This window comes from Zootoca vivipara, chromosome 17 (assembly GCF_963506605.1).
Source record: "Zootoca vivipara chromosome 17, rZooViv1.1, whole genome shotgun sequence".
In the NCBI taxonomy this organism is placed as follows: domain Eukaryota; kingdom Metazoa; phylum Chordata; class Lepidosauria; order Squamata; family Lacertidae; genus Zootoca; species Zootoca vivipara.
Window position 1 is genome coordinate 4,109,204 of NC_083292.1, and position 12,651 is coordinate 4,121,854.

At 42.9% G+C, this 12,651-nt stretch overlaps 1 protein-coding gene across 19 annotated transcripts in view; it reads left to right on the top strand.

Annotated features, from left to right (window-relative positions):
* PITPNM2 (phosphatidylinositol transfer protein membrane associated 2) overlaps positions 1 to 12,651 on the top strand; it is a 217,622-nt gene that overhangs the window by 135,084 nt on the left and 69,887 nt on the right. For all 19 annotated transcript variants that reach the window (XR_009556937.1, XM_035098032.2, XM_035098047.2 and 16 more), the window contains 2 exons: positions 9,245 to 9,459; positions 11,147 to 11,268. Coding sequence is in view for 18 of the 19 variants with exons in the window: in XM_035098032.2 (XP_034953923.2) it covers positions 9,245 to 9,459; positions 11,147 to 11,268 (337 nt within the window). In the remaining variant the exon portion in view is untranslated. The remainder of the gene's footprint in view (positions 1 to 9,244; positions 9,460 to 11,146; positions 11,269 to 12,651) is intronic.

Sequence of the window (12,651 nt, forward strand, 5' to 3'; positions counted from 1 at the left end):
TGGGCTCCTTGATCACTGCAGATGGTGACAGCAGTCACGAAATTAAAAGACGCCTGCTTCTTGGTAGGAAAGCAATGACAAACCTAGACAGCATCTTAAAAAGCAGAGACATCACCTTGCCGACAAAGGTCCGTATAGTTAAAGCTATGGTTTTCCCAGTAGTGATGTATGGAAGTGAGAGCTGGACCATAAAGAAGGCTGATCGCCGAAGAATTGATGCTTTTGAATTATGGTGCTGGAGGAGACTGTTGAGAGTCCCATGGACTGCAAGAAGATCAAACCTATCCATTCTTAAGGAAATCAGCCCTGAGTGCTCCCTGGAAGGACAGATCGTGAAGCTGAGGCTCCAATACTTTGGCCACCTCATGAGAAGAGAAGAATCCTTGGAAAAGACCCTGATGTTGGGAAAGATTGAGGGCACTAGGAGAAGGGGACGTCAGAGGACAAGATGGTTGGACAGTGTTCTCGAAGCTACGAACATGAGTTTGACCAAACTGCGGGAGGCAGTGCAAGACAGGAGTGCCTGGCGTGCTATGGTCCATGGGGTCACGAAGAGTCGGACACGACTAAACGACTAAACAACAACAACAACAGCAACTTCCTGGTGTTGCTCGGGAATTCTGAGAAACTAAAAAATCAATGCAGTTTTGACATCAGTGGTTAAAATCAGTGCAATTTTGAAAGGCTCTGTCTTTCAAGCCTTATTGAGTCAAAAGGTGCCCAGTTGTATCCAAAGACCTCTTTGATCTCGGGAACCATCATGCAAAATTTGATTATGATATCTTAAGAGATGTCCAAATGCATAGCCAACAGACAAGCAACTTTCCAAAATATATGGCAGAAGATTATGTGATGCTACTGTCCATACCTCCTAGGATTCTATTACATGTATATCTGCACTTCAAGAGCCTGATCTGAAGATAAATATACAATCACCTTGCTCAAGCGGAGCAGGTCTGGGTCTGGTCAGCATTTGGAATGGAGATTGCTTGGAGATGCCATGTTCGCTGCCTTAATTCTGCAATAGAAGAAAGATAGTTTCCAGGTGCAGGAAGTTTTCAACCAGCACAGGGCAGGACAAGGGAGATAAATAAGACACAGGACATTGGTATTGGGTTAAAATAGGCCACAACTTTATTGATTACAGATGTAAGTAGGCTTTGGCGAAGGCTTTGGGTGTGTATCCTGGGTCAACCAGCCTGCATGCTGATTGATTAATTGACTGGGTCAGTCCTGGATTAAGGGGTCATCCTATGACATACACCAAACAGGGCAATCCCACAATGGCCGCCATTTTGGAGGGTTGCTATGGCCCATTGTCCCCTTTGTGGGCTCCCAGATAGAGACATACACACCCCAGACTCCTTTAGTATGGTACTCATTGGGCTAAGGACCCAACCCAATACCTTATTTGCTACCAGAGCTGACCTCCCTGAGGTAGTGCAGTATACTGGTATATTAGTTCCATTGGATCCCAAACAGATAATTCTGGAATATCTGAACATACTGGGTATAAAATAAGAAAGTGAATTTATTAACCATTTGTTAATTGAAGCAAGGTGTTCAATAGCTGAGTATTGTCAGGAAAAGGAAGCAAATACTGGAACAATATTAGTTAAAAAGTTAACATCATTCAATATAAAGAAGCAGAATAAGAGAGACTGAAAATAGATGTTTTAATACCCCCCCCCCCAATTCTGGAGTAAAACCAGAAGCACTACACAGCAATGTTGGACTCCAACCCTAGTTGTAGGGCATACTCTTAATTCATGGGCTCCAGATTTGGAAAGCACCCTACATGAACTGATAACGTGCCTTAGAATGCTTCCAGATTCTTTTGCAATACACAGGGTGGGATTTGTGGCAAATGTGCAGCAGATGAGTCTGTGTGGGAAGAGTTCTCTGAGCAGGTTACAGGTTGGAAGTTTTCAGTGTCCAAAATGAGACTCCTAGAACCTCAGTGGTGAGGAGGGACTCTTCATGTTATGAGGTACCCTTTTCCCTATTGTTCTCTCCGTTCCGCTCCCCCTCCCATGGCAGAACTGTGTTCTGTAATAAACACAAATTTGCCTATTATAGTAGACAGCAATTTGTGGTACCCTGTCAACTCACTCACTTACACTGCAATTACTCAATGACAAAACATGATGATTGCATGTAAATATACAAGAGGGAAGTGACTGGGGCTATAGAGAAGTGAAGCATCAAGGGAAAATATTTAGATGCAGTACAAAGTTGGGTAGAAGACAGGTAGATAGTCATGGCTTTATGAATTTTACTATCAATTTGACCTGGTACAAGGAAAATTCTTACGTTTACTATGATAAAGGTTATACTTGTGCTCTGAAATGAACCTTAGAAGCTGGGCAGATAGTACCTTAGAGGGTAGATCTACTCCATACATTCAAAGCACATGCTTCTCCCAAAGAATCCTGGGAACTGTAGGTTCCTCTCACTTAGTTTCAGTTCCCTGGACCCTTAGCAAACTACAGTTCCCATGATTCTTTGGGGGAGAATTCAGGTGTGTTAGATGTGGTTCAAATGTACGGTGTGGGTCTGCGCACAAAGAAATGGAGCAAGGGTGAATCCAAAATGTCACAGAAGAAGTTCAAAACATGGGGAAGCAGCACTTCTTAGTAAGAATTTGAGGTCAATATAGCAGATAACAAAGCATGTGCTAGTCATGCAGTGCTGTAGCTCATAAGGCCAAAGCCATCTGAAGTTGTGTCAACAGGAACATTGTTTCCATTATGTGCTAAAAATAATAGTACTGCCCTTATGCTCAGAATTCTTGCTCAGAAATACAGAACTGTTATTTCCAAACAACTTTCATTGACTCTTCCAAACAACTTTCATTGGTTATTAATGAATGCCATACACCAAGAAGGATATTGACAAATGGCAAAGGATGTGTAGTAACTTCTTATCAAAACTCACAATTTTGATGGAGTATATAGCTTTAGCCCTTAGACAGGGATGTGGGTGGCTATAAGCACCATTGTTGGCCTCAGGGGCACCATCTAGGAGGGGCTCTCCCCCAATTTTCTAGGCCTCAGTATTCTATGATGATGTGTACACACTGTGAGATGTGCTCATGTCACTCACGCACGCCTTGTGGTGTGCTCACAACACACCGTCATATTACATATGCATGCACAGCATGCAGCGCCTGCCCCCTCAATCGCGGGGGCAAGCCAGCGCACCTGGTTACCCCGTTCACTTAGTTGAAAGGCCAACACAATGAGAAAGCAGCTGAAAATTCATAGGCAGGGACTGAGGCTGGGTACCATGCAGAAGCAGCAACTTTCAGAAGCAGTGGCTACCAGCAGACTTTCTAAGTGACAGAGGTGAGCCTTGTTGGCAACAGCTGGCAATTTGAGGAAGGGAGACAGGTAGGAAACTGGCAGTCCAGAGGTCAATGCTAACAGCCTAACAGGGAAAGCCAGATGCTCCCATTGGCTTTGTATGAACAGTACATTTAAAGCACATCCCCTTCCACAAAGAATCCTGGAAATGGTAGTTTACCTCTCACAGAGCTATGATTCCCAGAACCCTTAAACTACAGGATTATTTGGAAGCAGGTTACTTTAAATGTGCCTTACATGAATGATGTGTATGCAGGCATTGTGAATTCGAGGGAAAGATATTGATTGATATTTATTACGGCCATTGGCCCATCACACAACAATTTCCCATACCAACATATATGTACTTAAACCTCCAAAGTTAAAACAGCCAAAAACTACAAAAAACAAACAAAACAGAAACAAAAAACCAACAACATACAATACAATAAATTTACAACATAAACATAAATTAATAAAAGACATCAATGTTGATGTCACCTAATTACATCCTAAAACATAAATCATGGTTTAAAAGGGTTATCCGAGCCGCACAGGAGTCCGTTTTTCTTCTTTAGGGATAGGACGCTGATCAAGAATCTGGCAACCGTGAGTGATCTTAAGGGGTCTTCGTCATTTAGTAGGTATCTCAGTTTGGCTTCATTCAAATCATCGGCAATTCCCTTTAGATATGGAGCAAGAAACTTGCTCCTGGCCGATGAGTGAAGAGCACAATCAAGGATTATGTGATGCAACGATTCCGGTGCCCCACAATTACAATCACGAGGGAAAGATAGTGGTCTCTCCCTTTGCCTGCTAGTTAACTCTCTTCCATTGGAATCAACAAGGCTTTAAAAAGTTGTTGATCTTTGGATTGACACCTTGCTTATGATTCTTGCACCGCAAGGACTTTCTTAGCAAACAGCTTTTATGTTGTTGTGACTTGGCTATTTATAAGCAACAGGTTTTATTTAGTGAGTATATTGCTTTGGATTATATATTGGTGCAAGGCTGCAAGCCTTTCATTTGAAGCAAAATACATCTCAGCGATCCATGGAAACAAAAGTGCTGAGCTGATTGTAAATGTTGTCTAACTTGACTACCTTTGAAAGGTCGTTCTGTACGCTGTAATCTACAGTAAACAGGAGAACAATTATTTTCATCTGGTTTAAAAATCTAGGCAAATGCCTGGCTCATCTATTATCTCCCCGGGTTTGTGTAACTCTCTTACTACATTTAACTGCATTTTAATCCTAGGTTTCCCAAGTGACTTCCCTTCCCCTTTCATTTCTCCCTTACTTTGTCAAGTCTTTTGATTGTAAAGCCTGCAAACAAGGCCAGCATTTCCGTTTTATAGGGTAGTTCAGGTTTCCTGATTTTATCCTCCCATCAGCCCTGTGAGGTTTAGGTTTGATATAGTGACTGGGCCAGAAAGATTCATAGTTGAGAAGGGATTGAACCCAGGCTTCTCCATTCCAATAAACACTATCTTCTGACATGTATCCCTCTTTATCTCCCCTCCCCTGAATACATTTCAAATCTACAACAACATGCAGTCATTCTACCCATAATGATATAAATGCGGCTGTTTTGAGAATTGTCCTTAACCAGTTTGATGAAACCACAAAAATGTGGTGGTTGTGTGGAGAGAGACACCTATGTCTTTAAAAGCTGGTTTTCTGCCTATATTTGCCACTATTGATTCGTCTTTTAACCGCTACAATCAAATGTCTTCAAACTCAGCCTAATTTAATAAAAGTAACAATATATTCTTTATTTATTATAAACTACAAAGGTACAATAAGGCAAATACTATACTTCAATTTATTAGTACTCCATTAAGACTTACATTTGTTGTAATAAGGTTACTGTCTCTTTAGTTGACAGTTGCACAGGTTTGCATAAGGCTACCAGATAAAACTTAGCTCCTGATCCTATTTAATTTAAAAGCCAATTACCCTTAGTCCCTTTCCCCAGTTAATCTTGGGGAAATGACTGCAACGCGTTATATGTGGCACTGTCTCTGAAGATGGTTCAGAATTATCAGGTGCAGCGGACTTGGGCAGCCAGGTTACTCACTGGGCAAGATGGTTTGAGCATATAATGCCAATCCTGGCCCAACTGCACAGGCTGCTAGTTAGTTTCTGGGCTCAATTCAAAGTGCTTTTTATCCCAAAATTGGGACACCAGGAGGGGCACGCCTTCTGGTCCAGCACTTTCACGATCGTCACCAGGGTTGTGCCAGAGCACTGGCCCAGAAGACACTTTGGCATGCCCCTGCTGATGATTGCCAGAGCACTGGACTGGAAGGCACTCTGACACTCTTCAGCAGGATCATGCCAGCTATGGTGCAGTCCTGGTGACTTGTGCCAGAGTGAGCATATTTTGGTTCAGTGCAAATAATGAGACATTCCAGGATCCAAACAGAAGCCAGGATTAACTTCTGTGATGTGGAGTGCCCCTCTTAAAATGGGACATTTGGTGGGTATGGAGGTCCAGGGAGTGGCAACATGAGAACGGGCCTTTTCTGCAGTGGCTCCCCACTTGTGGAATGCTCTCCCCAGGGAGGTTTGCCTGACACCTTTGTTGCATGTCTTTAGGTGCCATGCGAAAACATTCCACAGGGTCCCACACACAGAACATCTCCAATAAAGTCATATTTGTGAGAGAATTTGGAAGTGCTTGTTACAGCATACTCGGGGAAGTTATTATACCTTACTAAATCTCTTTACAGAAAGTGTGTCGCATGAAAGTAAAGGTAGCCATGTTGGCCCTTAAGAAAATTTCCAAAATTCAGACAACCAAAATGTCACAACACAGTGTGCAAGTATTTGAGTTCTACTGTGTGTAAACATCCTGGAAAGCTGTAATTAGCAGCCATGTAAATTCTTTATTGTACTTCTGCAATATACCAGAATAACAGGGGCCATTGGAACCCCCTTAGTGACTTGCCTATTTAATTGGGGTTCCCTCATTGATCTGCATATTTAGTTGGAGGAAAGGTTGAAGTGGATCCAAAAGACTATGACTCAATCTGTTTTCGTTCAGCTGTTTGTGGCTTTTCATTTTCTGTTGTGAAGAGCTGGTGATAAATAGGGATGTGTGATGCTTCAATGACATTCACCAGAATTGTTCTTTCCATAACTGCTTACACGAGCTCATGTGCTGTGTCCCATTCCATGTTTGTTCCCAGAGATTTATTTTAATAAGAGCCTTTAAGTAACTGCCATTCTTGCTAATCATAGCACATCTGCTCCTCCGAGTTCCCTGTTACAAGTAATTTAATGCTATTATTTTAGCCGGGATAGATCTGTGTCACCATCTGCCCTGGGAATCTTTTGATGGGCACTGGGAGGATGACTGGATTTTCCCTTATAATTAGAGTAGGTAGGCGTGATAAAAAAAATAGATGTAACTCACCTCTGACATTCCCAAACTGGATTTGCAGTTTGATGAAACCTTCCCCCTCAGGATGTTTCAAGAAGGACACATTCTCTTGTCTCTTAACTTTGTGCTAGCTTTCTGCCCTTTTTTTCAACAGGAGTGGCAGAGCCCAAGGTATGTATCTACCTGTAAGGTCTCAATTTGTAGGAAAGCTACCTTTGTCCTAGAAGCAAGAGAGGGCAGTCCACATACAGACCATGCCTCCCTCTAGATGGGGCAACATCTGATGGCAGCAGCTAGGGATCTCAGGACTTAGGGCAGCAAAGTTATGGATTATGGTGAATTTTAGGGAGCAACTTGACATAACATGAGAGAACCATGATTAGTGTTCTTATGGTGGTGGTGGTGGTGTTTTAAATTGATAGTAGCTGGTGGAATCATAGATCACAGTACTGAAAGGGGTGTGACTTGATAATTTTACATGAAACATTTTTCCAATTAAAAGCAAGCCCCCAGCACTATATGCTCCATGGAATTAAACTTACAGATACTATGTAGATATGTGTAATTTCACTCTATTGGGGCAAGTTGGTATTTAGAAAATGGAACAGAGGGGAGAGTTTAATTAACCTCCCCCAGCTCTACAGTCACTATCTGAATGAATGCTTTTAAAAAAAGAAATATCCACTCATCTGGGACTCCAGGTGGGTGGTTGTTGCCGCATGGTGCAGCTGTGGTGGGTCCATGGAGGCCGCCATCTTCTGTCAGGCCCGCAGGTGAGGGCAGGCAGTGCCCACTCAGCCAATCTGAGACAGGGGGATGCGAGCAGCCCATCCCCAGCCTATTTAAGGGTCTGTTACCCTGGTATTAAGGGTCAGGGACCCAGGTGGCGCTGTGGGTTAAACCACTGAGCCTAGGGCCATAGCTGCCAAGTTATCCCTTTTTAAGGGAAATTCCATTATGCTGAATAGGCTTCCTCGCGAGAAAAGGGAAAACTTGGCAGCTATGCCTAGGGCTTGCTGATCAGAAGGTCAGCGGTTCGAATCCCTGTGACGGGGTGAGCTCCCGTTGCTTGGTCCCAGCTCCTGCCAACCTAGCAGTTCGAAAGCACATCAAAATGCAAGTAGATAAATAGGAACCGCTACAGCGGGAAGGTAAACGGCGTTTCCGTGTGCTGCTCTGGTTTGCCAGAAGTGGCTTTGTCATGCTGGCCACATGACCTGGAAGCTATACGCCGGCTCCCTCGGCCAATAATGCGAGATGAGCGCGCAACCCCAGAGTCGGTCACGACTGGACCTAATGGTCAGGGGTCCCTTTACCTTTTACCTTACCCTGGTATTATCCAAGTAGGGGCCCACTTGGAGGAAGTGGGCACATTGCCTATGGACCTTGCTGTGGTTTATTCGGTCACCGTATTCAGGGCCAGGGAGGAATTTTCTCCTGCAAGCAAATTGGCCAACTTGCAGGTTTTCACCTACCTCATAGCAACCATCACAACTTGGGCGGATAAGGCACTGGGGTGGATCCTTAGTCACAAGGGTACCCTGTTGGAGGGGTCCAGGAGGGTTGACTGTCTGGGAGTCCCAACAGCAGCCTGAGCAGGGTCGTGGTATCCAATCCATGTTGGAGATGACTCCTCCGCACAGGTTTGATCCCACCAGGTTCTTATCAGGTAGCAGGTGGGCTGCCAGATCCCAGACACGTGCCCAATGCCTTAGCCAAACCTACTCTTTCTTGTAACCAATAAAGTTGTGGCCCAATTCAACCAAACACCCGTCTCCTGTGTCTCCCTTCACCTGACACAGCCATTATGTGCCTGTGCTGGCAAAACCCTGGGAGACAGGAGATCACCAATATCTCAGGTAGTTTCTCCCTTATTCAGCCACCCCTTTGGCACCTGAGATTTCACGAGGCAGCACTTTGTAGCCTATCTTTGCAACCCTAAGAGCTAGAAATTTGCATTCTTAAGGAAAATAGCTTCAGAAATCAGAATTCCCAGAGCTCTTTAACAATCAATCCTTCTCAGGGTACTCTGGAAACGCTAACTTTCTGAGGGCAATAGGGATCTCCTGACCCCACCCCACCCCCAAAAAAGGTCCCACCACTTTTGCAGGACATGAATGGTCATTTTAAAATGTGGAGAAGCAATATTCAACCTCACTCTAATTTACACACATTTACCTAGAAAGAAAAAACAAATGAACCCAGATCCTCGCCCCAAGGAGCTTACAATGTTGGCAATGGAAAGAGAACAGAGATGGTCAAAAGTAGGACTAACAATGGATGGGTGTGAACAAATACAGTTATGTATAACTAAATGCTTGTTGCAGGTGGGGATGAAGATGGGGGCAGGCAGGGAGGCGCAGCTAAACCGAGAGGTCTGCCTTGGTGATAAGGCTGACTAAACAGCTCTGAAGATTTTGATTTACCACTGTGCTACCTGATGGCCCGGTCTTGATTGATTCAGCAAGGGGCAATGTTGAATCTGCTTACCCTGTTTTATTTTGTAATTTCAGAAAAAGAGCCGAGAAGAGACATGTGGTGAAGGCAGTGGTGTAGAGATTTTGGAAAACAGACCATATACAGATGGTCCAGGTGGCAATGGGCAGTATACCCACAAAGTATACCATATTGGTATGCATATCCCCAGTTGGTTTCGGTCTATACTGCCAAAGGCAGCTTTAAGAGTTGAGGAGGAGTCATGGAATGCGTATCCTTATACAAGGACAAGGTACTACCTCTTATAAGAGCTTTTCATTTCTGTAGTTCACTTAACAGTTGACATTGGTTTGTATTCACAACAGCTCTATGTGGTAGATAGGCCACCAAAAGTCCCATTTTGTAAAATGGAGATATGAAGATAACAGGTAAAATAAACACCCTCCTTGTTGTTGTTTTAATTACCGTAACCTTCCCCACACATGGATCCAAGGGCATGTCCATGTGTTGATATTTTGCTCATGCTAAAGGAGTTGTCTTACTTTGCCACAGGTAGCAGTGGTGCCTGACAATGAGGGGAGAACTTCAATTTTTGCATTTTAATAGAAATTATCTAATTTTCACTTCTCAAACCATTGTGTGATCCAAAACTCAATTGATCTTAAAAATTCTCACTTCTATGTATTTTGTAGTGCAGTTCTCCACCAAATATTATGTACAAAATGCTCTTTTTGGGAAAGGTGTGCACAAAAGTATATACATTTATTAAAGTAGTATATTGTCTAATATAAAGTAGGTTATTACTATACTGTAATATAAAGCCTTATATTAGGGTAAATTGCTTGCAAAAATGTATATATTAGTCAAAACTTCAGAAATTTGTATACTAAAATAAATTCCCTCTAAAATGCTGATGAAATTTGAGGATTTCGTTTGAAAATACAAATTAATTCAAAATTGCTAGGAAATGTGGAGAACTGAATTTAACATTGGGGAGTGAGGGAAGAAGCCTGGGGAAAAATGAGAAACTGAGAGAAACCAACCCCTAGTGGTGCCTTTGCATGCCATCTCTTGAACCAGCATAGTTAATTATTTATTTTTAGGTATTTTTAGTTTAGTATTTTTAGGGATGGTATTCAGTACTAGTCATACACAGAATTAAACTCACTGAATGGACATGACTAACTTAGGTTCATTCACTTCAGTGGACCTACTCTGAGTAGGGCTTAGTTGCATGCAACCCAAGATGAGTGAGAGGCAACATGACATACAGTAAAATATTCAGCGGATAGAGAAAAGTTTTTATCCCTCTCCCATAACATTAGAACTCATAGACATCAAATGAAGCTGAATGTTTGGAAGATTCCAGACAGACACAACAAAGTACACAGCTCCAACTTGGATGATCTTTAAAAGAGAATTAGTCAGATCCATGGAGGCTAAGGCTATAATGGCTATGATCTGCCTCCACTGACAGAGACAATATGCCTAGAAGGTCCACTGGACGGATCCAACACTCTCATCTTACGTTTTTGTTTTAATTATTTATAACCTTCAAAAGACAGGTTCTAAATACTTCAAGCAACTAACAAAATTGTGGTTCAGGAGAAGGCATGCAAAGGCACTGCTGCTTGTGGCAAATTTAGGTGACTCGTTTGCAACTTCTTTTGACAGCTCTCATGCCCTTTAGCGGTGGGCCACCTCCTCTTCCAGAAGAGGAAACAGTCGTGTCTCAGAGTCAGCATTTGCAAGGCAGCAAGACTGACTGTTTTTTGCCAAGTTAGCAAACGCTGGATGTTCATCTTATGGAAACTAAGGTGCTAATGAAATCTGTGCTACGCTATAAGTCATTGAGGCTCCCCCCACCCTCTTCTGGAGGAGAAGCACCTGTATTTATGTGGGTGTTCAAATTATTTTTTGAAGCACTTTGGTGTGAAGAAGCGTTAGGTTAAGCTTCCCTGATGCTATTTCTTTCTCAGGTATACGTGCCCATTTGTGGAGAAATTCTCCATTGATATTGAAACCTATTACATATCTGACTCAGGAGAGCAAGCCAACGTCTTCAACCTTTCCACTGCAGAGAAAAGGCAGACCATTCTTGGTGAGTATTTTCTTCCCACTCCCAATCTTTCATTCTTGTGTGTGCATGTGTGTGCATGTAAACAACTATAGTGTTATTATAGGTTTGAAGATGACTATCTCCTCTTCTTTTCCAGACTCAACATACCCAACTCCCTCAACCATTCCTCATAAGACTTGCTTTTCAGACCCTTTATCATCTTGGTTGCCCTCCTCTGCACACATTCCAGCTTGTCAATATTCTTCTTAAATTGTGGCTCCCAGAACTGGACACAGGACTCCAGGTGTGGTCTGAGCAAGGCAGAATAGGGCGGGAGTATTACTTCCCTTGAATGGGATGCTGGAATTCTGTTGATGCAGCCTGGAATAGCATTAGCTTTTTTTGCTGCTGCATCACACTCTTGACTCATGTTAAGTGTGTGATCTACTAAGACCCCTGGATCCTTTTCACATGTACTACTGATAAGCCAGCTGTTTTATATTTGTGCAGCTGATTCTTCCTAAGTGACCTTAATTTTGTCCCTATTGAAATACATTTTGTTAGTGTGGGCCCAGTTCTCCAATCTATTAAGGAGAAGGCCATCTTGAATTCTGTCTTCTGGGGCATTAGCTACCCCTCCCAGTTTGGTGTCATCTGCAAATTTGATGAACATTCCCTCAATTCCTTCATATAAGTTGTTTATTTATTTTTTTAAAAAAAATGAACAGCAATGGGCCTAGGATGGAACCCTGCAGTTTTTATGTGTTTGTCTCATGAAGTTCTGTTTTGTTATTTGGATTATATTGATAAAATTCAAAAGAATACTTTCAAAAAATGTGTTTATTAGGATAAATAGCATTAAAATGCTGAATAATTTGGATTGGTGAGGAGTGTTCGGGAGGGCCAGGGAGAGAGGTCAGGGAACTGCATTCATCCCCTAAAGCCTGAGGTTCCTCATTCCTAGAATGAGCAATTGTTTAACTCAGTGCAGGGCATATTATAGTGCCAATGTGTATGGTGCTTTAGCATATGCAAAAAGCAGGCTGCTGCCCCGAGGGGCATACACATCAAATTCTACAGATCTTATCTTAATTAGTTTTAGCTGCAGTCTCTGCCATGCCAAGACTTGCTGGCTGAGGCAGAGAGGAAGCGCAGGGTCTGGTGATGTCAGTGAACTGCTTTGACTTGTCCAGTGTCAATATTTGGGAGGGCTGGTGCTTTTGTTTGGAGACGTGTAAATCCTCCTGGCACCCCTGAACTGTATCTCAATCCTTAAAGCATTTCTGCACATAATCAGGCAAAAGCTTGCCCTGGGGGATAGTGTTTGAACAGCCAGTACTCACCCAAATATCATTCCCTCTGTTTCCAAAGTTCTGACGTGAGTGTGGAGCCTCGCCATTCACACAGAAGCAGGCTTCAGGGAAG